Raw genomic sequence first — 25,376 nt, 5'->3', positions numbered from 1 at the left:
CAGGTGAGACTGCAAGTGTCTCTGGAATGTCTGATGCGTGCTTCGGAGGGACGTTAAGCCGTCGGTCCCGTGTACAGAGAGCCATACCTGTACATGTATCTCGCAGCCAGTTTCGAAAAGAGTAGGGTGTTAACCCCTGACTGTTCCCAACCCGTCCCCGGTGTTCAAATGGACCCCAATGGAAATAAGCTTCAATAGAGGCTTTCTTGGGTTATCCAGGGTTGTCAAAACCCGAACAAATCAAATCAAAAATCGGTATATTTTTAAGTTTTGCGTTCATGAGCCTCCCTTATATTTTGTTCTAACGGAACTGTCAACTCAACCAAGTGGACGGATTTCTTTTCAGTGTTGCATGATTATAACAATATCAAATAAGGGGAGAGTTTTATGACATTAACAGGATAAGTGCTATCAGTGGTGATAAACCAGGCATATTGGAAAACATCTGGATAGTTGTAACATGGGCAGTTTTTTCAGATATTTTAGAAGGTGGTTTAATTAAAATTGAATCATGGCACTACATGAATCTGCCTTGGTTGAGGGAAACAGTGCAAGACTTATTTTAGCATTATATTATAATCAAACTTACAAAACTCTGGCTCGTCCACGCGAAGGAAGAACAAAAGCTAGGTACAGTTCACCTGCGCAAATGAAAAAGAATATTAATGCTTTAAAGTTGTTATTGACTAGCTATGAAAAAACACCAAGATTTGAAACATCGTAGAAATGCATGAGGTAAATTTCCATGGTCAGTAAGTGATTTGCTAAACCGCAATCATGGAAAAAATAGTTGGCACACATGTACTAATTAATTGAAATGTGCGAAAGTGTGAAATATATGTGAAGCACAGACTCCCCCCTGTATTGCACCCTTCCCCACGCCCCATCTTTCAATGATGGAGAGTCTCACAGTCCTGATGACAAGATGGTTTGGTCCAACATTGAATTGGGGGAGCGGGGACAGAGATATACCAACAGACAGATGCATAGATTTTGAGTTAATATTACCTCGTAATAAAGGGGGGGGTCATTTCTTTTTGGGAAGTGTTTATTATTATCAACATGACCTATATATTTACAGCTATTACGCTTGTTAATCATTTGGTGGAGAAGTATATGCAAAACATTATGTAGAGAAACTTTCTGATATTGCTATTACCTTGAACTGGAGGCAAGTCATCCACATACACAGCTTCACCTGAAGTCTGTTGCAATGCAGAGCGATGTACAATGGGACGTCCAATTGAGTCAATGTTAGGCTGGTCTTTCGGTGCAGGCTGGCAATAAAGGTACGCAAGAAACGTGTACACATTGTGATATTTGTAAAAGTTGCAATACAAACTTGGTGTAGCAACATGCTAAGGTCCCAATGGGTAGTTAATACACCTTTTGTTTTCATTATGAGCTTTCTGCCGATGCCAAAATCTCCATTTTGATAGGAAAAGGTGGTAGGGTGGACAAGACTGTTAATTTGACTATACATTTTCAACTAATTAATTTACTCACCTGAAATAGTGCAGATCCACATGGAACCTTACTGGGTATGGAACCAAACTCAGGAGTTGCTGGTAAAGGAGTGGAACTGGTCACCTGCCAAAGAATGGATGTAAATTTAAAACATATGGCATGTGGTTTGTGCAAATACTGCCTTTTAAAGCATTTTTGATCTTATTCATTTTGCTACTTTTTAAACATGTGTCTCCAGAGTGTAGACTAATTTTATATAGTTTGCTGGAATAGCAAAGCACGACAAAGCGCATTTTACCCATCGAGAAAAAGTATCCAAGAATCTATACGGAGAATGCTTAAGAAGAAAACGTCTGCAAATGTGTACACTGAACTGAATAGTGATAACAGAGGTGCATGTGGAGCAAGAACAGCATCAAATCTTCCTAGAAATCGTCAGCAGAATTACAATGCTTAACATAGAGCTAAAAACATCAGCCAAAGTGACCCTGTCAATGACTTGCTCGTTTAGGAACATGACAGTCTGAACAACTTATTATGACTCATATTGACTTCCCTGTATGATGTGTGGGTTTTAGGCACAAATCAAATGTGCTTTGATTTCAGCAGATTTGCTGCATGCGATGACATGCACAGACCATTTTGTGTTGACCCCACATGTAATTTGGGGACCTTTGAAGTTACACCAGTAGTATACCAGAATTAAGTTTGTACAATTGGTGAGGACAGGAGAACATCCAATATTTTTTGGACCAACAATGATAGGAAAGATTATACATATAAGATTTTATCCTGGACTTGCCGATCTAACATTGCCTCTGATTGGTCAATTACGTGATATCTTCACTTTAATCACCAATAAAATGAAGCTTTACAAATAATTCACCCTAATATTTTTGCATGGTGAAATTATTCTAACAATGTTGCTGATTGGTCCAATCGATAATGAAAACTTCTTTTTGGCCAATTGGCAGGTAGTTCTCATGGAGTTAAAGCATAATTTGCAGATGACTCCAAGAATTCCACAAATCTAAAATGTTTTCGGCATTTTGAAAGAAACTGTATTTTGAAAGAAACTGTATTTCCAAATTAGAAGCAAAAGTGAACAACATTTCTTTCTGAACAAAACCTTCGGTGTCAGAGGAAAGATGAATGGTATACTTGATGCCCATGATGCGGATGATTTAAGGGTACATTTAGATTCTGCACAAACAGAAATGGATGATCGAGAAATTGCTTTAGTTGGCATGGTATGCACAGGATACACACCAAAATATTGGAATGACCAGAACAAGCAGTATGACTTGATGAAACATCACATGGTTGCAGTGGCACAAGAGAATTAAAGCAGAATTGCCAAATGATGAAAATGGATGTCCTATCCATAGCTACACAAACATGTCTGAGTCGGTGAACCACATTACAAATGCATGAAAAAGAAGAAAGAAGCTTTCCTGAAAGCAGCGGCTTGCCACTTTTGAGGTAAACAGTAAAGGCAAATTTCAAGTGGAATCCAAAGGTGATAAGAATGGTAAAACACAATAAAATACATACACATTCGCTATAGCCGTGGCATCGATGTCAAATATACTACAGCAGCATATAAAGTTTGTATGCATAAGAAATGTGGTAAAAAGAACAAAACTGTGCTCGCTGAGAGCAGCACAAACATTATTGCTGTGGTGGGCAAGAAAGGGGGCAGGAACAAATACAAGTGTAAACCAAGTACAGTCGTGGAAGAACCCAACAAAAATGCTGACGAGGAACACGCAGGACATACTGAAATACATCACAATGATAATGCTTTTGTTCTTCAGTTTATATCCAAAGAATGTAAGAGATGCAAATCTTGTAGCACTGACTTTTGTCATCGTCTGGCAATAAGGACATATGACATACTGTTTGTTCACAAAGAAAGATAGCATTATCCTAAGGATGGAGATTGGGGTAATAAACTGCCCAGTACCAAAGAGGCAAAGATTGGTTAATATTGTAGCCAAGGTTGTGCGTTCATGTTGTAGTTTGAAATAGACGATATACGATCGTGGTATACGATCGTGGTTGGATCAAGTACAGTAGATGAAAGCCTGATGAGACGACAGCTGTGTTCATTCAATTGGAATTCTTACTTTGTACCTAAGTCCTGGCATACTTGGTTGCAAAGTTATGAACTTGTTATGTCCATTTCCTTCTACTTAAAATTGCCTTAAATTTTCCTATCTCAATTTTAATTACGGTATTTTACTTTGGGGAAATGCAAACAAGGCATATCTGAACAAATTATTTAAGCTACAAAAAAGAGCTTTAAGAATAATATCTCATAGTCCGTATTTAAGCCATTCAAGACTATGTACAAGAAAGAGTTGTCTATTTTTATGTATAAGTATACCAAAGGTATGTTACCAAAATCCAAAAATTTGGAATCAAATACCTTATGAGATTAGACAGGCTACCAACATTTCTCTCTTTAAGAGAGGAGTACATGCCTTACTGAATGACAAGTAGATCCAAGCATGTTTTGCTTCATTATTATAGTGTAATATTTCTGTTAATCATTCTGTTAAATCATTGCCTCCACTTAATATGTCATCTCAAAGTTGTTTATCATTGCTTTTATGCTTTATATCAGTGTTTGTAATTTGCTATATGTTAATGTTAAATACTCATGATTGTAGTACAATATTATATTTAAATTGATTGATTCATTATATTTGTGTTTAAATTTTTTGGCTACAGATCCTCGTTTTGTTTTTGTTCTGTTTTAATTTGTGTAATTTAATTATACAGGGGGTGCAGCATTTACAGGCTTAGCTTATCGTTGTACCTCCTCCATCGTGTTGTACTTTTTATAATTATTGTATTTTGTTGTAATTTTTGATGGAAATAAAATAAATCTGATTGATTGATTGATTGAATTTAAATATTGCCACCTGTTGTCTGATTGGAACGGGTCTGATTTTGAAAAGTAGGCCTTTTTTGGTCCTTTTCCAAAAATTCTGCACTTTTTTGACCAAGAAACCATAAAGAACCTACTTTTTCACCAACTAAGCTCCCAAATGGGCACATTTGGACCTTTTTTGACCGAAAAAGGCATGAAAAACCTGAGTTTTTTTATCGCCATGAGAAATCCGCTCTCAACTAAATTGATATTAAGGGCATTGGCTCTAAAAATGTTAGGCCTAATGTTATGTAAATAAGACAATTTCACGCTCCATGACTTTCACGCTGGATCTCGGAGCTTGTTCCTTTGTTATGCTAAATCCTTTCCCTATTTTCTGTGCACAACGTTCTTCATATACAGGTGAATGCACATGAAAAGAGTGTATCGCATTTGCAGCACGTGCAAAGTCAATATTGTGATACGTGTGTCAAGAAATGTAATGCTATGGTCGCATAAAGTGGACCTTTTTGGCCTTTGGTGATTTTTTGGTGAGGAGGGGGCAACCTCCCCCTGCCCCACCCCTGTGTATTGTTACCTGTTTTTCTTCAAGGCTCTTGAGGACTTTAAAGAAGAACTTGAAGAAGCTTCCTACTACCAGATTACTGCAGTAATCCTGATCTTTTCCGCTGGCATCGATGTCAGATTGGAGATCTTCTTTCAAGGAAGCGCAAGTTGATTCTAACAATTCAGTATTCCAAGTCCTAAATGATGTATAAAATCATACAATAATAACCAACCTTTGTACAACACATTTTTATTAAGGGGGTACTACACCAGTCTGCCAAATTTTGTGCCTATTTTTGCATTTTTCCCAAAAATTATAGCGTATTGGTGACAAGTAAGATATGTATATTATAGGGGCAAGGACTACAACTACTGCACTGGAAATTTTTATTTCAGCACAGACAACAGTTGTGGAGTTACAGTCAAAAATGAGGGAAAAAACGATATTTGATCAATAAATCAGTAACTACTTGCCTTGAGTTAATGAGTGCAGTAGTTGTAGTCTTTGCCCCTATCATATATTTACATATCTTACTTGTCACCAATGCGCTATAATTTTTGAGAAAAATGCAAAAATAAGCACAAAATTGGCCAGGGGTGTAGTACCCCCTTAAATACATTTGAATGCCGAACTTTGTAATTATGACTTAGAATTGATTTCACTAACATTTGCAACCATCATATTCATATCATATTCATATCTTCAACTTGGTGTAATTTCAAAGCTTATTTTGTTAATTGAAACATATTGAAATGGCCAATAGACATTGAATCAAAGTTGGAACGAGTATCAAAGTCCAAAGATTAGCTGCTCTGACATTAAAATTTCTAAAAGCAGGGTTGCTCTTGTAATGAGGAGCAAGAAGTGAATCTATAGAATTTCCTCTTGTACTATAGCTATGAATAGAATGGGTAAAGCTGAATCTAGAACAAAGATAATCAGGAGCTTTACCAGGATATTGGGTTGATTATATTGAAGCCATATACCCCTCCATGTGTCTTTATCTTTATCTTCTACAACTGATGAGTATTTCAAATGGAAGTTACCAAATTGTCTATTCTTTTTGAAACCCATACTCCCTCTCAAGTTGATATAATTAAAATCTAGTCAACTGGACAGGGTCTCAGTTCTGTGACCCCGTCACGGGTCACAGACCAATCGCCGCCGAAAAATCAGACGGCTTGAGGAAGCATCCAGGATAGGATGTGAAACGTCGCCAGTCAAAAATAGTTAGTCCAATTGACTAGATTTTAACTATATCAACTTGATATTTTATATATTACCTGGATGACTGAGAATATACACAAACATACTCCCTCAGTAAAAGACTTAGGTAAGTCATAACGCTCATTCTACAAAATCTGGTGCCAATAGCCTTTTTTCCATTCTTTGGTCCACAAAAACTTTGTCGAGCATTTAGGGCATCAAATATGTTGTTTTTCTGGTAGAACTCAACGAGATCTACACGGACATATATAGTTTTCCATACTTTAAATGCTTTCTTCAGCCTGATTAACCCTTGCAAAGGCTCAAAAATCGCTAAAAATGCATTTCCACAGCTCAAGTGTCACATCTAACCCTAAATATTTTCTTTGAATAAATGCGATTTCTTTACATATTTGTTGTATTTTAATTAGATAACGCACCATCATATTGTTTATCAACATTATTTTTTAGTGATTAAAATGTCTTTGTGTAATTCTAAAATAAATTGCACTTTCCACCAAAACGCTGTGAGCTACGTTACCCTTTTTAAACACGTTATTGGAAAGAAGTAAAACAGAGGTATCAATGTAATTTGCGATTTTGAAAGGAAACACTCATAGGTTTTAAAAATCACAGTAAAAATTGTGATGCTGTAGCATTTTGGCATAGAAATGTTGTAAACATTGAAATTTCGACTGACCATGTTAAGATTGGTGAGCTACGTTACCAGAATTCTATAGTATGCACTTGTATTACATGTACTTCCTAATAATATGTGAAAGCTACCAGTGGTCGAACCCCATTTATATTAGAATTAACCGACATAACGTTCTAACGTTCTTAAATCACATTAAAACATTAAAACCAGTGAACTACGTTACTGTGAGCTACGTTACACACTCATTTATGCATCTTCAAAACTGCTATGAAATGGTGAAATCGGTTTTACATTTCACTCAAGTGATCTTTAGTTTGCTTTTTATGACCTTGGATTGAGTAAAAACAGCCCATTTTATAGTCGGTAACATAGCTAACATTACATTGAGTTTTAATGTTAAAAAACATCATGACATCCTGAGAGAAAAATATGCAAGTGGTGTGGGCAAGTTTTTACATCTGAAAGTAGTGATACATTTACTTTTAAAAAACACAAAAAGCAGGTTTTTTTGAACAACTTTTATTTTTTCAATTTTTTTAGTGGATTGGCACCGGATTTTGTAGAATGAGCGATAACCTCATTAATAAACGCGATACATGCGATCCAATTGTTTTTATTTATTTGCCAAAACGCAAATGCTGAACGCAGTTACTAATATTCGACAGTGGTAGTAACCTCTGTGCGCGTTGTGTTGTGCGTCAAACAAACTGCACGCCCTCTAGCCGCCGTATTTGGATTCCGTGCTACCATATTTGCACAGATTGTGATTCGCACTTCCGTTATTCGTCTCTGATTTTTTGAGAATGAAAATGTAAAAATTGTTTATTTTTGAGGAAAATTGTGTGTTATTTTGTAAAGTGACGAGATGAAAGTGACGGTTATGATTGAGGTTAATAACTATGCATCGGCAATTTGTCAGGCATCTGAAAAATCTAAACATTTTGCTATGGACCAGTCAAGTTATCCCTTGGTTCCAAAGGCAAAATGTTTAGATTTTTCATAATGTCCTCCAAATAACCGCATTTATTAACCACTAAATATTCTACGAGGGGAGTGTAGTTTTCAAATGGAACGGCCCCGTGAGGCATACTAATCTTACCTTCCAATCAGCTTCTTCATTGTAGCATCTGCAAATACTGGCAGTTTACGTATCCCACCAAAAACCAAACATCCATCTCTGACAACATCACTCTCCGGTTCAAATGTCATGCAGAAAGCAGCGGTTACAACTGCGTTGTCAAGGTAATAACGCTTGTGTGACATCTTGTAGAACTCAACATGTTCATTCTGAAAATTAGACGATGTAAAAATCAAGGTTAACAAAGACAGATGACATAATCAGTGTTCGAATTTAGGAAAAATAAATGGTTGTCCCACGGACAACCAGATTACAATTTCTGGTTGTCCGTCTAAGTTTTTGGTTGTCCGTAGGCCTACAAATGTGACTTTTGGCTAGATTTATGGTTGTCCGGCGGACAACCGAATCAGTATTTTTGGTTGTCCGGCGACTTTTTTAGTTGTCCCGGGCAACCGGACAACCAAAATTTCGAACGCTGTACATAATGCTACCATGTGAGCCTGCGTAAAGTCAGCAAGATAGACTCAATACTGACTTCAACATGGATCCTGAGCATTAATTACCATGTTGTTGATATGTGACTCAAGTTTTACAAAGTGTCACCAAAATATGGACCAGTGTAACATCAACATTTAACATTGAGTTTTGGCTCGTGAAAATTGATGAGGGCCTGTACATTCCAAACCCAAGGGCCTGAATGGCCCTTGAAGATTTTTGTCTTATTTTGAACACTGTCATCATGTTCTACTTATTTAGTAATGTCCCCTGTTATGTCCCCTATATGTCTGCATCTAAAATGTGGACAATACATCCCCCCCAAAAAAAAATGTTTTAGCCCTCTTTCGAATATTTTCACATAAAAAAATGGAAATTATGTGAACATTTCTTCCAAATTAATAATGTATGGGAACATTTCAATTAAAATGCTCACAAAAGGAATATCCTTGGTGAATTTACAGGTCTCTCTCCCCCGGGGGGTTCACTTGGGATATTATATGGTACCCATGCTCATCACAAAAAGTGTCGAAAAAGGGTCAAGTTTTGACCTGCGTAGACGCCAATTTCAGGAAAAGGGGTACCTTTTAAGGGTAATCTACGACGTTTAGGGTTGTCATTTCAACCCATCTTTGACGTTAAGGGTCACTTATTTGCAGAGATGATTCTGGAGATGCTGGTTGGCCTACTCAGGTATACGAAACTAAGAAAATGAATATGTACGGTTCCAGTTTATTTTCTTTATTAGTAGGCCTACTCATATTAAAGCCATATTATAACATTTCTGTAAAAATAGATTAGTATTTATTTTCCATAAAATGTACTCTTTTACTGTCAGATATGTCCCTTTTAATTTTGAGCCGAACAAGTGAGGTAAAGCATAGAAAATTGGAATTTACTACTAGCGCCCATGCATGTTACTCCGCGGTTGTAATACGCTATGATCCTCCGGGTGTGTGTGTATGTGTATCCCGCACGCCATGTACGTACTGTGCATACGTGTTCGACTAATATTTCCATCGTAATAATAAAACGCCGGTTCCATCGTTTTATTCAAAAACTCGGATTTTGACAAAACTACAGCACCTAAAGTCTTGATTTTTGCAGAGTATCTTTATTGACTAAAGTACATTACAATCGTGTAAAAACCAGAATTTAAATTTTTTTTTGAGGGCGTTCTCCTCATCAAATATTATAATAAGGCTTTAAGTGAGAAAATTGTCATACACATTACGCCATTTAGGGGTCCGTTTTAGTGTATTACGCCTTAGGCGGAAAAATTTCTAATATCTTACGCCAATAAGGGGTGAAATTTGCAACCCCTGAAAACGTCATGTAGGGTCGAATTTTGAGATGCTGTGACAAGCATGGGTACCATGTAAGTGTGCAAGTGAACCCCTGGGCTCTCTCCAGTCTGGCTACTGTAGCCTGTTCCTAGCATACTTATTTGCAAAGTTTTAAGATTAAGTATGCCAATTTTAATGTTTTTATTGGAATTTCTTGGTATCCCAATATCATGATAAAGCCTTTTAATAAACATGATGGTAAAACTTCAACTTACCACACTGGTAAAGGGTATCTCAATGTACTGAAGTATCTCATTGTATTTGACCAATCTGTCATCAGAGGAGTAGGAGCTGCCATTCAAGGTACTTTCACACACATTTCCTGTATCAAAATTCAGATAATACTGTTTGTATGAAAATGAAGTTATGTTGGTGTCTTATTCAACACTGCATGGCACCCTCACCAAACAAAAACACACACCCTTGCCTGTAAATGCCTCCAAAGGGGGACGTACAAAGTAAAAAAGCACTGTACTGTCCAATAGAGGACACACATATATTCAGTGAATCAACACACTGTAGACATACACACTATGAGATGGTATAACACCAAGAGAGGACTCCGGGAGAGGACATGCTTTAAATAGCATTTTATACATCATTTCCGTCATCTTGCACCTATCGACGCATACCATGGACAGTCCACATTTAGGTGTGTATCCATGATTGGAGTGTGTTTCCACAAATAATGCCTCGCTTTTGGCGAACACCTACTCCCCCACACACACCCCCCACCCCTACCCATTTACACTGCCAAACGAGGACACCTAGCTTTTCACTGTACAACTGAGGACCTTATACATTTGACTTTTTGCATTCTAATCGTGGACATTCGTGTGAAAACCTGACAATTAATCGACTAACCGAGGACCTCAACACATTACCGGCATTGGGGGATCTACCCCCCCCTATGCAATTTTGAGCTGTATAGCGCCCTCTACAAGCGTTAAAAAAATGAGGACGTCCTCGTTTTTGTATGCGTCTGTAGTTTATAAGTGAAATGTCAAGTGGGTGTCCTCGTTCGTAGGTGAAAACGCACGCACCAACTCCACAAATGTTCATTGACAATATGTGACATGAATGTCATGATCAAGGGGAATGAGTCAGATGTCGCTAATATTGTGTTTGAGATATTAGCAAAAATAGTGTTCAAATTCTTTTATTTTATATTATTTTCAGCCATTGATAAATTGCTCATAACTCAGTAACCAGGTATCCTAGTTTGATAGCATTTGCAATCTGCCAGAAAATGATGTAAAAATTGTCAACATGTGACTCATTCCCCTTGATCATGTCACATATCACAACTTTTACAAGTGAATCTTGAATGAAATGTTTGCATGATCAATTTACTTGATTATTTAAAAATAATAGCCCTATCAGAAAATGTTATAATGATGACATTATGATCATAATGAGATGGGATGGAATTAAGGAGGGAGGGAGAGAAGGAGGGAGGGAGAGAAGGCGGGAGGAGAGCAGGAAGGAGGGAGAGAAGGAAGGAGGGAGAAGAGAAAGATTGAGGGAGGGAAGGTGGGAGGGAAGTGGGAGGGAGGCATGGGATGGGAGGGAGAGAGGGAGGGAGGGAGGGATCATGGTTGGGAAGGAGAGAGAGAGAGAGAGGGAGGGAGGGAGGGAGAGAGAGAGAAAGGAATAGGATGGGATGATACTGGAGGAGGAGGGGAAGCGAGCAAGCAATGGAGGGAGGAATGGTCAGATTGATTGAAAGTTCAACACTTTAATTACAGTTGAAAAGACAACTTTCATCTTGTTTAAAGGAGGAGGGTCCAATTTCATCACTGTTATTTAACCCCCTGAGCACTACCTGCTGATCTAACATGGCCTCTGATTAGTCAATTACATGATATCTTCATTTTAATGACCAATTTTTATGACTGTTGCAACAAAAGTCAAGCTGTTTCACACCACTTGTGTTACAGTATTGCTCTATGGCTGTGAGTCCTGGGTGATATCTACTGACATGGCAAATAAGATCAACGCTTTTGGTACATCATGTTACAGGATAATGCTGAACATCAAGCGCACTGACCATGTTAGTAATGAAAGGGTCTATACCATCACCAACACTGTGCCTCTTATCAACTCTGTCAGATCACGACAACCACGATTCCTGGGACATATCCTGAGGATGCAGGAAGATGAACCATGCAGAAGATATGCTCTCTACACCCCATTACATGGTAAAAGAAGACCTGGAAGGCAAAGAACATCCTACTTGTCTTATGTGCAAAAACTGTTGGGGGATTTTGACAACTTTCTACTGCCAGATGCCATTGCCACTTTGGCTTCAGATCGTAGTACATGGAGAAACTTTGTAGTCGCCTGCTTCGCAGCCGAATGAAATGAATGAATGACCAATCAGAATGGATCTTTGCAAATTATTCACCCCAATTTTTTGTGTGGTGAAATTATTTTAACAATGTTGCTGATTGGTCCAATTGATAATGAAAACTTCTTTTTGACCAATCGGCAGGTAGTTCTCATGAGGTTAAAACTTAGGGGCATGAAGTTGACCAAACTCTCCCTGGCTATAGTCTGTGCTACACACTGTGTACCTATACTACCCATATAGGTAGAAACTATACTGGGACCACTCTTGGAAACCAAAGTGGGCAGTGGTCATGCTCCCTGCTTTGTGGCACACTGTCGCGGCTTCGCCACTCAACCCCAGTCGATTGTGAGTATATAGTCTTATGGAATTTCATCATGATAATTTAATCCGTTTTTTGATGGAGTAAAGTGGAAATGAAAATGTTTTTTTTTATCTTTCAATATGGAAATGAAATTGTTGATCATCCTCCTTTAACTGAGAGATGAATATCGTCCACATACCATCAGTATCCACTATGAAAGCTTTAGCACCAACAGCCATAATTAAAGGAACAAGGTCATAGTCTGACTTGGGAGCAACTAGGTGTCCCCCTATAGTCTGTGATAAAAAGAAATAAAAATAAGAATTACTATAGTATATGAAAATAAGTACATGGGACTCTCATATAAACATTTAGTAGCGGTTTGGTTATCGCCCTACAATTCCTATGCAGGCATTTTTTTCGGGAGGGGGCATTTGAGGCAAAGTGAATTTCAGGGGAGTCAACAAATTTTTGCGCAAAATTGCCGCTAAGAGTGGACACTTTCGTAATTTGGGGTTTTTACTGGGGGGCAATTGGGGTGAAGAGTTCTGACTGGGGACATTTTCCCCCCTACCCTAGGGCCGCCACAGATTCTTTTGACCCATACCACGCATTATTTAGGGCTTACTTTGACAAGAAAATAAGGTTACCTCCCACATGTCAGACTTCCAGAACTCACTCTGATTTATCATGCTATCAAGCTTTAATCTGACTTCATGGTGAAAGAATGGATTACTAATGTTTTGATTTTGATATGCACATATCTAGTCCAGGTCCGTGGCCAGGATATATGTTGGGAGGGTGCTGATTTTGAAAAATGGACATTTTTTTTGCCATATTTTTTACCTTTTTCGACTGGGGGCGGATTTGGACATTTATGGACCAAAAGGCATAAAACCTATATTTTTTTGCTACACGTTGCACCCCCCGCACCCCCTGGCTATGGGCCTGATCTAGTCCAAGCCTTCTCAACTAGTTTATTTGTGCAAACTGGAAAATTTTAATGATCATGAAGTAGCACATGGTAAGGGAGGACTTAGTGAGGGAGCGGATGCACGACTGACGCATAGCAGGTAGGGTCTAGGGGCCTATGTGGGGTCCAGGGTCAAAGCATTGGCTTTTCGGGTTTTTTTAAGGCTCAGATTGGGTACTTTCACCACTGTTTTGTTCAAGATTTATGTGAAAAAATCATTAAAATTACTGTGCACCACTTTGAACGACTACAAGGTGGCTTTTGCGCCACCAGTTCATGTGTTCTAGTCCATGTGCAATAATTATGCAAATGAAACCTATATGTGACAAGATCAAGGGGAATGAGTCACATGTCGGCCCGGGTCAAAAATGAGTTTTTCACATGTATCTAAAGAGGACATTTAGAGCTTTCAGAAACTGAAAACCCCATGTTGATACGACTTTTCCTTGTGAAGTTACATCAATTTATCAGTCGCTGAAAACAAAAGAATCTGAACACTTTCTTTGCCAATATCTCAAAATCAATATTAGCGACATCCGACTCATTTCCCTTGATTGTGTCACATATATGTACCTATATCCTACATGTACCCAGCTCTTACCAATGTAACTTGGGATTTTGTATTATTCAATAAAAATGCAATATTAAACAATGTGGTAAAAGTATTATAAATCACATCTTTGTTTTACTTTTCCTTATTGTATGATAATTCTATTTAACACATTCCTACTTACAGCAACATTACGTATTTGGCATGATGCATACTGCTGCAAAGCCTGCTGAATGACCTGAAGAGTCAATGCTTGGTCACCTGTTTGTTAATGAAAAGACAAAATTCCGTTATAGGGGGTAGGCATTACGACGTCACTCATGACAGAGTCAATCCTCATTTAAATAAAATTCTGTCCTCCATAAGGTACCACAGGGCAATTTGCATGATAATACAATAAAACAGGTGATCGGTATGAATGGTTGTGGAATAGAGCTACGGACCTGTCCCTCTGTCATCTTCAGCTATCTTAGAACTGCAACATGGTTACCATTTCAAGTGTAGGGTTTGCTTTAAACATGCATGAGCAGGGGCAGAACGCTGAATCTTGGTAGGAATTGCTTTATTCCCACAGAGGAGAGAGACAACAGAGCCATGTACCACCAGTCAAAGTCTCTGCATCATCCGAAAATGAGGGCCGATTGTTCCATGAAATGCGATAGGCGAGACTGCTACGCAATTACCGCGTATTTTCATGGTCTATCGCATAATCGCGAAAGCATGCAACGCTCACTCAGCGCTGGTGTGATTGTTTAACACGGCACGATCGAACAATCGGCCCTCATGAATATGCGAGAACTCACAATATACAATACACGGGACTTTGACTGGTGGTACGCTCTCTGTTTTCTCTCTGTGTTTATTCCGTGTTAGTAACTGGATAGCTGACCAAGATTCAGCTTGCTGCTGATCAGCAGGAGCTGATGACACAAAATTGGAAGTTCTGCCCAACGATTGGCTAGTTAAGTAGACACCAAAGAATCAAAACAAAACTTACTTGATAGAGTTTTACAATGCAGTTTGATTGCATTCTGTAGCATTGACATTGTGACACTAGCTCCAACCTTCAGGCCTGTCTCTGTGAGCTCAATGCTGTTGAGTTGTGAAACTTGTCCTGTGTAGATGACAACTCCCTCGAGATTGTGTGATGCTCCTATGGTAGAAAAGAATATTATAAATAAATGATACATTTGTATGTTTGTTTGTTTGTTTACCCAGGTTGGTCCAGAAGGGACACACTGCTTGGATCCTTATGGGATTTATTACTGCATATTACTACTTGTTGAGAGAGAAATGGAGAAATAATGCACCCACACATACTGAGATGTTGATACCGTTTAAAGAATCCCAAAGGGTGGGTTGCATCATTTGCATCAACATCATGCAGTGCTCTACATATTTTTCCAACCAATTTTCTGAGAGAAAATTGTAAGAATAATGAACAGGGTATAATATGTCAATGCCATGGGCCATAGTGGTCACATTTTCTGCAAAGTGTGCTGAGACCTGTGGATTTGGCAGTTACACTATAAATCACCTTCCTTTTTGTTTGCTTGTTTGTTTGTGGTCAGTATGTGTATGTCTCAAACAAAAGAGATGAGTACATGTTGCTATATAACTTTAAAGCCATATTATAACATTTGCTGAGGAAGACGCCCTCACTGAATTTTTAAAACTCCCTTTTTTACACAATTAAATTGTACTTTATTAAACCAATATACCCTGCAAAAATCAAGACTCTAGGTGCTGTAGTTTTGTCAAAATCCGAGATTTTGAATAAAACGCGGAACCGGCGCTTTTATTAATGTCGATGGAATTATTAGTCGAACGCATACACAATGTTCATAACACACAGTACGTACACGGCGTGCGGGACGGTGATATACACAAGAAAGGGTCGTACCACAACATGACCGAAGGAGTGGTACGTATTGGCGACATGTGCGCTGGTAGTAAATTCCAATTTTCTTTGCTTTGCCGTAGTTGTTCGGCAAAAAAATAAAAGGGGATATATCTAACAGTAAATAAGCTAACATTTTATGGCAAAGAAATGCTAATCTATTTTGTATGGAAATGTTATAATATGGCTTTAATCGCTAAAAGATTGAGAATAACTCCTTTTAATTGAAAAAGATTGAAAATTCAAATCATTTGACTGAATACAGTTGAAAATGATTTGTCCCTAATTTGGGATGGCAAATAAAGATTGAAAATTCAATCTTAAAGATTGAAAATTCAATATTTTTGAATGAATATTCAATCAGGCAATTTAAGAGAGTAGAGTATTAAATCTTTACCTGGTGCAGCAGTATTTCCTGCGATTATTACTGCCTTTGGGTTGTTAGATTTTAGACTGAGGAAATCTTCAATATTACCAGCATTAATCCATGTTAGTTGGTCTTTCGTAAACTGTGTGGATTGCAGGAAGGTACTGTTATTTGTCTGAAAAAAAATCAACCAAATATTATTTCACTATCAGCCCAGTGTACACATTCATATGAAATTGATTTTGAAAATGAGTACAGCTCATGGGTGCAGCCATTACAATTAAGGCCACATGCAGGGGCACATACATACCCATGATTGGGGGACACCAGGAGGTGGATTTTGCATGTTTTTGCATAAACACCCAGAGGAGGATGGTCATGCATCATGAGGCTGAAACTACTAGACTGAGACTCATGAAACTACTGGACTGACAGCCTGTTCAAAATAGTCTGTTATCAATTAAAAACTGAACGAAAATACAGACACTGGAGTTTGTTTTTGAACACCAGCCAGTAGATTAAGAATGGACAAAATATTTGTCACAACATACCACATTCTTAGAATAATTTTGGGGCAATGTATTTGAACATCATATGTAAATCAATGGCAAATTCAAAATTGGTACAAATCATGGCCATCATGCCCCCTGTAAACACTTGCAAAACTGGTCTGGATATGCCGGTGCAAATGCCCAAAATATTCACTGCACACAAATGGACAGTATACAAATACAACATGTTTTGAGGGGAAGTAGTCAAAACTACTGGTCCCGAGGTGTTGGATGATTTGACTATACTTCCCGACGCGTCAGCGGAGGGAAGTAGTCAAATCATCCATCACCGAGGGACCAGTAGTTTTGAATACTTCCCCGAAATGGAACATGTTGTATTTGTATTTTTTACTATACCTCATAAATATTTTCACTATCACGGTAAAATCTTTCAAACAAAAGTCAACAACACACCAGTCAACGTGCCGGCCAGCATGGTAAAATAGGCCTAAGCTTAATATTTTGCTTACCTGATTTTATTGGAGGATTTTTGTTCAATCAATTTACATTTTGACGTATATTATTCTAATTTTCTTTTTAACATTACATAAATAGCATTTTGTTTCATAAAATGTCAAATTCGCGTGTTATTATCCATCGGTAATCTCAGCAAAATAACTGCAGCAGACGCCATTTTCACGATAAACGCGTCTGCAGAATCGCCGCTGTGTAGATAATGCTACGCCTAAAGGAACAGTGACACGCGGGGTCGATACCCCGTGTGGTAGTAGGGTGCGGAAGTTTTACTACTTCCCAGCGATGCGTGTAATTGCACAGGCGCGGTGAAGTACTCAAAATACCGTTCTCGGACGCTGGCGTTATTAACCAATTAGATGTCTGGATTACCTAATAAATATTTATGAGGTATAGTAATTTTTACTACAGTATCGGAGCACAGAGTAAGAATTCCCAATTACTTATTTCTCAACCCAAGGGCTAAGAGCAAACTTATTTATGTACAATTGATTTGTTAGGAGTGGCCAGTGTTCGAAATATGCCTCAAAAAGTTACAGGCCAGCCGGGCTTGACTTTAAAAAGTTACCGGCCAGCCGGGCCGGCAACTAGATGCCAGTCAGAAAAGTTACCGGCCAGGCCAAAAAGTTACAGGCCAATGGCCGGGCTGACCGCCCTATTTCGAGCGCTGGGAGTGGCCTTTCTTTTCCTTGCTCTTTTTCTTCATTCTGTTACTTTCTAGTTTTCTCTTCATACAGGCCAGCATGCTTATATATAATTTTTAAGCTTGGCTTGAGCAATTTGCTTGAGCCTGGCCGGTCCCGTCAGGACCCAAGTGTTAGTCAACCTGGACCGACTGGTTAAACAGACAGACACAAGTCATACAATGCACAAAATATTTTAAAGAAAGAAATGATGCAATGGACAAAAGAAGTTAATAGAGACTTTTCAGCAATAAAGATTGAAAGTTGGCAAAGATACAAATGTCTTTTTCTATAACTTACCAATAATTCAGGAGGAAATATGACATCTTGAGTGGGGTCATATTCTGTGAATTTAGTGACATCATAGAGCTCGTCACTCTGAAAAGAAATACAGATATAAATGTAAATAAGGCTTTAACTATTAATAAAATATAATAAAATAAATGTAAAAATTTATTTAGCACATTGCGTCGTAAAAATCCTCAAAGCGCTTTACATTTACTCCGCCGTCGGAACCACATTTGCTGCCCACAAATGGTGCAGGGTTCATCAGTACAATGACCACAACTACCTCTAAGCAGTGGGTGGGGTGAGGCAAGCGAGGCAAAGTGCCTTGCCCAAGGGCGCAACATGGTGGTGGGATGGGGACTTGAACCCATACACGTCGAGCAAGCTCTCAGAATCCAAGGCTGTAACCACTGAGCCACCGTGTCCTATTAAGGTAGTATGGAAGCCCTAGGGAAACTACCTCAGAATACAAGTAGCCTCCCTCCCACTACCCACACACAGCATGGGGCAATATAACCCCAAGTCCACCCACCCACACACGTGGCAAGCGAAATACAAGTGCATTACGGTGCCCTAGTTTGGTTTTACTTGTCTGCCCATTTAACTTGGGTGGACTGTCCAAGTTATTTGTTTATAACAATTTGCATAGTTTGACCCACTTTTCATCCAATTTATGGTTCCGTCATATAAAAAATAAAGAATATTTTGTGTATAGTCTTACCATTTCAGCATCACCATTTTGACAGCATTTTCCTCCCGTACTCCCATTGCAACAACCTGCCTGCTGGGATAGATACAGAAATCAGACAGAAATTGAAATAACATAAAGACTAAATTCACCACAAGTATGACTGACATTTACTTTTGTAAGGTTTTATTCTATGGACAGACGGCCAACATCCCCTGCAAAAGATGGAGCACTCATATGTGTTCATTTACACACATAAAATTTGACGGTTTACACATGAAAAGTGTTATCACAAAATGCTATAAAATCCATTTCTGACATTTTTAGTTAAGATCACCATCATGCATACAGTACAAAATAATGTTTTTAAAATATCACCTCATTTATTAAACTCCAAAGTATCACATATGTGTCCATCCATATCAAAACGATGCACTTGTCGGCTGCTACATGTGTCTCATTTCACAAAATAGCTAGGAATAAATATACCAGACTCATCTCAAGCGGAGGTCACTTCAAATCATCTCCAAGTCACATAGTTTAGGAATTAGAGAACATTCCTTAACCATGTGACTTGGGGATGCTTTGAAGTGACCTCTACTTGAGATGAGTCTGGCATTTATTCTCAACTATTATGTAAAATGAGACACATGTAGCAGCTGACAAGTGCATCGTTTTGATATGGATGTACACATATTTTCTAATTATTATATTTATATTTTAGCAGCTTAATTTGCATGTGTACAACTGTACATCCAAATCAAAATGATATCATGATCGATGCACTTACCAGGAGCTACATCTCAGTTTATATATAATAGCTAGGAATAAATACCAGACTAATCTAAATTGGAGGTCACATTAACCAGAAATCATTCCTAAATCATGTGACTTGGGGATGATTTGAAGTGACCGCTACTTGAGATGATTCTGGTATTTATTCCTAGCTATTATGTTTCATTTTCCCTTCGATATGAGGGGGTATGCAAAATTTTTGTGCGAAAATATATGAAAATCCTCTGCTCCCCCCTGGCATAAATATTGACCCCTCCCTTATAGTCTACCTCAGTGAATGTCTTGAATGCATCTAGGATTGGTCTATATCCAGTACATCTACACAGGTTTCCTCCATAGCACTCAACACCTCATCAGTGGATGGTTTCGGGTTGTTTCTTAGTAATGTATACATGGACATTACCATACCAGGGCTACAGAATCCACACTGGGAACCATGGGTTTGGGCTAATCGTTCCTATAATAGAAGAAAAGGCAGAGGAAAGATGATGAAGAGACAGCAAGACAGAATGATATTTTTTTTCAATTAAATGGTGACCGGATATAGTTGGATAATCAAATTCTTTAAAACTTACATATAAAATAAAATGTTGTCCCTTTCAAACATTCATTCATAAATATGTTCCTTGTAAATGTGACTAATTCCATAAGGAATTACTGACATTTATACAGCGAGATACAGGTAGTCTACAGTGTTTTTATTAATGATAATCATCACGATGATCATGTAATAAATTGATATCAAATGAGAGATCCTATTTTTCTCATTAACATATTGAAATAAGGAGTTGCAAATCGGTGTATTTCCGAAGATATCATCAAAAACTGTATAGTCGAGACTAATTTGACAGTCTTTTGATGATTTGTCCGGAAATATACCAATTTGGAACGCCTAATTTCAATATGTTAATGAGAAAAATACGAGCTTTCACCTAGCTGATACTAAAATCTGCATTTTAATGAGGTAAAGTGGTGGGATGAGGCTATCAATCACTTAGCCCCCTTTACGTTTCATTTGATCAAGATCATAATCATAATCACCCATGTCTGCCATGATCAGAAAGATTTTGAGTCTGCCATGGCACTGTCACTCAAAGACAGAGAATTTATTTCTTACAATTTGTGAAAATAAATATGTATTTTTTACCAATTGCAACAATAAAAATGTAAATATTTCATGATTAACATCTTTTAAAGATTTCACAACCTAAAGAAAGAACCCCCCTTTAACATCTTTGTATGCCTGTAAAAAGAACTCTAATAATTGTAATGTAACTGAAACCAAGAGTCACTGAACTAGTGCCCGAGAAGCTAAATGTCACTTTCATTATCAGATTACATAGGATAGTCAGTGCCAGAATTTTGTTTCCAGGGTGGGGGAGGGGAATTTGCCTAAAATTAGCAGTTTGGGCCTAAATTTATTTGACACAGGGAAAGTGGGGAGCCAAGTCTAAGATGGGGGGGGGGGGAATTCCCACCATGGCTGCTTCTAGTTTATACACACAACCTGTGAAGACTGAAGAGTATGCTGGACATATTCAAACAGAGAATGACTGAAACACAAAGCCCCCCCCGGTATTTTCCTTGCCACCCCCCCCCTTTGGGGGGCAAAACATAAAAATGACACAAATTTCCACTGTTTATGCAATTTTGTGCAAAATCGGTCGATTCCCCCCCCCCCCCCCCTGAAATTCACTTTGCCCCCACCTCCCACCCCGAAAAATATTCCAATGTATACCTGAACTGCATGCAGTTTGGTCTTGGTGCTACCAATCCCTTCTATCGTTGTAACAGCCTTGCCATGGATGGCACAGAGTGGATACAAACAAGCATTCACAGCAATGTGACTGGTGAATAAAACAAAATTCAAAAACAAATTAAGGGAACTAGAATGAGCGTTTATTGCGTTTCGACAGTATTATTTGTGGGACATGAGAGCACCTCAGACCTATCGAATTGCATTCTGAATACTGAAGCATGTCTTTCTGATATCAAATAATTTTCATTTTTGAAAATCACGATATAATACAAATTTTATGACAAATTATAATAATTTGATATTTTTCAAATATTTGATATATAACAGTCCTCAAGTAAATTATATAAATCTAATGATATATTCTTAAAGTGTATGTAGCTGGGAGGAAAAGCCCGACGGTCAATTGAAAATTTTGACCTTTCATATTGAAGATATGGATTTTTTCCCAAAAGACCTAATTTTTGGGGTGTTTTTGGAAAAAAAATCCATATATTCAATAATGAAAGGTCAAAATTTTCAATTGATCGTCGGCTTTTCATCCCACCTACATACACTTTAAGTATAAATCATCAGATTTATAAAGTTTACTTTAGTACTGTTAAATATCAAAATATCAATTTTAATGATTTGCCATAAAATGTGTATTAAATTGCTAATTTCAAAAATCAAAATTATTTGATATCAGAATGACATTCTTCGTATTCAGAATGCAATTCGATATGTCTGATGTGTTCTAATGTCCCAAAATAAATACTGTCCAAACGTTCATACCCCAGCCCTTAATGCAAAACAAGACATAATTTCCATCAAGCCTGTTTTTTTTCATGAAAACATGCACATCAGGGGTTAGTTTAGCTGCCTAAGTGGCAAAGTTGTCTTTTTTCAATTTTAATGTATATACCTTTATACAGAGTTGGGTAGGGATTTTTTTTACACCATCAGTGAGGTTTTTTTTTTTTTTTTAGTGTAGTAGGCAAAGTTTTTTTTCTCACTTGGACGAAGTTTTTTTCTTCTTCAAAAAACTCCCTAGCCCCCCGATTATATAATGGTTCATCCCTTACTGAGTTTGTTATTTTGTGACACCCTGTGCATTATTAACTTTATTCAGAAAGGTGAGAGCATTAATAGTTGGGGATGTACAAAATAGGGGTGAAAGTAGTGATTCTGTGACCAAATCACAGGGAATATGCCTGGGGGGATCACTCAGAATTAAACCGTGTGAATGAAAACGCGGATTTAGGGTGGTTTTGAAAAGCAAAACGAGGATCCGTGCGAATCCACCATTAGGGTATCAAAACACTCATTTTTCTAGAAGAAGAGGTGTTTTTATAAGAACGATCCTCGCTTAGGGTAGTTTTTAAATTACTTAATTATAATGGCCATTAGTGGTGACATATTTATCCAAGTTATTCGGCACAAAAGAAAGGTTTTTCCAAGCGATTTTCAAGCTAGATTAGTCGAAAAGCTGATCATCATCACAGAATTACACTCATTCCGACACATGCAATGTCTATCCTTGTTTAAGGGCAAATTTCAAGCAAATTCCTCGCTTTAGGTGTTTTTATAATGTCTCTCCTTGTTTAGGGACAAATTTCAAACCAATTCCTCGCTTCGGGTGTTTTTATTTGATTAAATTCCTCGTTTAGGGTGAGTTTGACGAAATTTTGACATCCTCGCTTAGGGTCATTTTTGAAAGTTAATTCACACAGATGCTTACAACTTTTATACATGAGTGCCCCCGGAATATGGAATATGGTGGGAAACCTCAGATAGAGGGCACTGCCCAGGGGGGTACTCAAGTTTGGTTTTGGTAGGGACGTGCCGCTGAGAATTTGAAAGTGGACCCATAAATATACCAATTTTTCAAGAAATTCGGCCGAATTTAACCCAAATAGTCTTAGTTTTTACAAATTTTGGGAAAATTTTGGCTAGATATGGGAAAAATTGGGCTATTTTCCAAAAAAATTGAGAAAATTTTGAAAAAAGGACCCATTCATATACCAAAATAGGCTTTGAAATAGGGGTCATTGATATACCAAAAGGCTGAAAATGCTACCCATATTTATGCACGTCCCCGTATGGTCATTTGTACTGAGTACCCCCGACACTGCCAAAATGCCTAATAATTTCATATTTGGACATGTTTTTTCTTCTTCCTCAGTTTTATGAGCGTTTTATTTACCTTATAAAGGTTCCACGCAATTGGTTGTTTTTTCCATGCATTTCCACGCAATTTGCTATTTTTTATGCGCAATTTGCTATATTTTTCCCAAGCAAATTATTTGTCCCTGACTTTTACGAACCTGATATTCCTTGTTGACTGATCTACTGTTGATATCATAACTGTACAGGCGCCACAGCCACCCACTCCACAACCAATCTTACCTGATATTCATGGTTGACTGGCCCATTGCTGATACCATGACTGTACAGGCGCCACAGCCGCCTACTCCACAACCAATCTTACCTGATATTCCTGGTTGACTGGCCCATTGCTGATACCATGACTGTACAGGCGCCACAGCCGCCTACCCCACAACCAATCTTACCTGATATTCCTGGTTGACTGGCCCATTGCTGATACCATGACTGTACAGGCGCCACAGCCGCCTACCCCACAACCAATCTTACCTGATATTCCTGGTTGACTGGCCCATTGCTGATACCATGACTGTACAGGCGCCACAGCCGCCTACCCCACAACCAATCTTACCTGATATTCCTGGTTGACTGGCCCATTGCTGATACCATGACTGTACAGGCGCCACAGCCGCCTACCCCACAACCAATCTTACCTGATATTCCTGGTTGACTGGCCCATTGCTGATACCATGACTGTACAGGCGCCACAGCCGCCTACCCCACAACCAATCTTACCTGATATTCCTGGTTGACTGGCCCATTGCTGATACCATGACTGTACAGGCGCCACAGCCGCCTACCCCACAACCAATCTTACCTGATATTCCTGGTTGACTGGCCCATTGCTGATACCATGACTGTACAGGCGCCACAGCCGCCTACCCCACAACCAATCTTACCTGATATTCCTGGTTGACTGGCCCATTGCTGATACCATGACTGTACAGGCGCCACAGCCGCCTACCCCACAACCAATCTTACCTGATATTCCTGGTTGACTGGCCCATTGCTGATACCATGACTGTACAGGCGCCACAGCCGCCTACTCCACAACCAATCTTACCTGATATTCCTGGTTGACTGGCCCATTGCTGATACCATGACTGTACAGGCGCCACAGCCGCCTACCCCACAACCAATCTTACCTGATATTCCTGGTTGACTGGCCCATTGCTGATACCATGCCACAACCAATCTTACTGATATTCCTGGTTGACTGGCCCATTGCTGAGCTCATGAGTGTACAGGCGCCACAGACGCCTACCCCACAACCAATCTTACCTGATATTCCTGGTTGACTGGCCCATTGCTGATACCATGACTGTACAGGCGCCACAGCCGCCTACCCCACAACCAATCTTACCTGATATTCCTGGTTGACTGGCCCATTGCTGATACCATGACTGTACAGGCGCCACAGCCGCCTACCCCACAACCAATCTTACCTGATATTCCTGGTTGACTGGCCCATTGCTGATACCATGACTGTACAGGCGCCACAGCCGCCTACCCCACAACCAATCTTACCTGATATTCCTGGTTGACTGGCCCATTGCTGATACCATGACTGTACAGGCGCCACAGCCGCCTACCCCACAACCAATCTTACCTGATATTCCTGGTTGACTGGCCCATTGCTGATACCATGACTGTACAGGCGCCACAGCCGCCTACCCCACAACCAATCTTACCTGATATTCCTGGTTGACTGGCCCATTGCTGATACCATGACTGTACAGGCGCCACAGCCGCCTACCCCACAACCAATCTTACCTGATATTCCTGGTTGACTGGCCCATTGCTGATACCATGACTGTACAGGCGCCACAGCCGCCACCCCACAACCAATCTTACCT

General features: G+C 38.9%; 2 protein-coding genes across 2 annotated transcripts in view; both read right to left on the bottom strand.

Moving 5' to 3' along the window:
• LOC140167855 (xanthine dehydrogenase/oxidase-like) overlaps positions 1-23,927 on the bottom strand; it is a 35,420-nt gene extending 11,493 nt beyond the window's left edge. Inside the window, exons 1-15 of the mRNA XM_072191145.1 lie at positions 23,846-23,927; positions 21,358-21,466; positions 19,889-20,076; positions 18,858-18,920; positions 18,149-18,226; positions 16,171-16,315; positions 14,871-15,026; positions 14,058-14,134; positions 12,550-12,646; positions 9,912-10,018; positions 7,877-8,064; positions 4,944-5,109; positions 1,507-1,590; positions 1,160-1,277; positions 590-641 (exon numbers count right to left, since the gene is read on the bottom strand). Of these exons, the coding sequence (XP_072047246.1) occupies positions 590-641; positions 1,160-1,277; positions 1,507-1,590; positions 4,944-5,109; positions 7,877-8,064; positions 9,912-10,018; positions 12,550-12,646; positions 14,058-14,134; positions 14,871-15,026; positions 16,171-16,315; positions 18,149-18,226; positions 18,858-18,860 (1,271 nt within the window). The 5' untranslated portion in view covers positions 18,861-18,920; positions 19,889-20,076; positions 21,358-21,466; positions 23,846-23,927. The remainder of the gene's footprint in view (positions 1-589; positions 642-1,159; positions 1,278-1,506; positions 1,591-4,943; positions 5,110-7,876; positions 8,065-9,911; positions 10,019-12,549; positions 12,647-14,057; positions 14,135-14,870; positions 15,027-16,170; positions 16,316-18,148; positions 18,227-18,857; positions 18,921-19,888; positions 20,077-21,357; positions 21,467-23,845) is intronic.
• LOC140167854 (aldehyde oxidase 3-like) lies at positions 19,912-24,745 on the bottom strand. The gene is made up of 3 exons (XM_072191144.1): positions 24,666-24,745; positions 21,358-21,466; positions 19,912-20,076 (listed from the first exon to the last, which is right to left on the bottom strand). Exons 1-3 carry the CDS (start codon positions 24,743-24,745, stop codon positions 19,912-19,914), a joined length of 354 nt encoding a protein of 117 aa, XP_072047245.1.
• Positions 24,746-25,376: the final 631 nt, after the last annotated feature.

Source organism: Amphiura filiformis, chromosome 13, assembly GCF_039555335.1.
Source record: "Amphiura filiformis chromosome 13, Afil_fr2py, whole genome shotgun sequence".
In the NCBI taxonomy this organism is placed as follows: Eukaryota; Metazoa; Echinodermata; class Ophiuroidea; order Amphilepidida; family Amphiuridae; genus Amphiura; species Amphiura filiformis.
This window is presented reverse-complemented; position numbering and strand designations above follow the sequence as displayed.

What these genes read in the sequence shown, in the direction of transcription:
- LOC140167854 (XM_072191144.1), bottom strand. Translation starts at nt 24,745, where the DNA reads ATGGGCCAGTCAACCAGGAATATCAGTAAGATTGGTTGTGGCATGGTA. An exon ending in CAGTCAACCAGGAATATCAG is followed by an intron (nt 21,467 to 24,665) that starts GTAAGATTGGTT and finishes TTTATTCACCAG; the next exon opens with TCACATTGCTGTGAATGCTT. An exon ending in CCAAACTGCATGCAGTTCAG is followed by an intron (nt 20,077 to 21,357) that starts GTATACATTGGA and finishes CTTCTATTATAG; the next exon opens with GAACGATTAGCCCAAACCCA.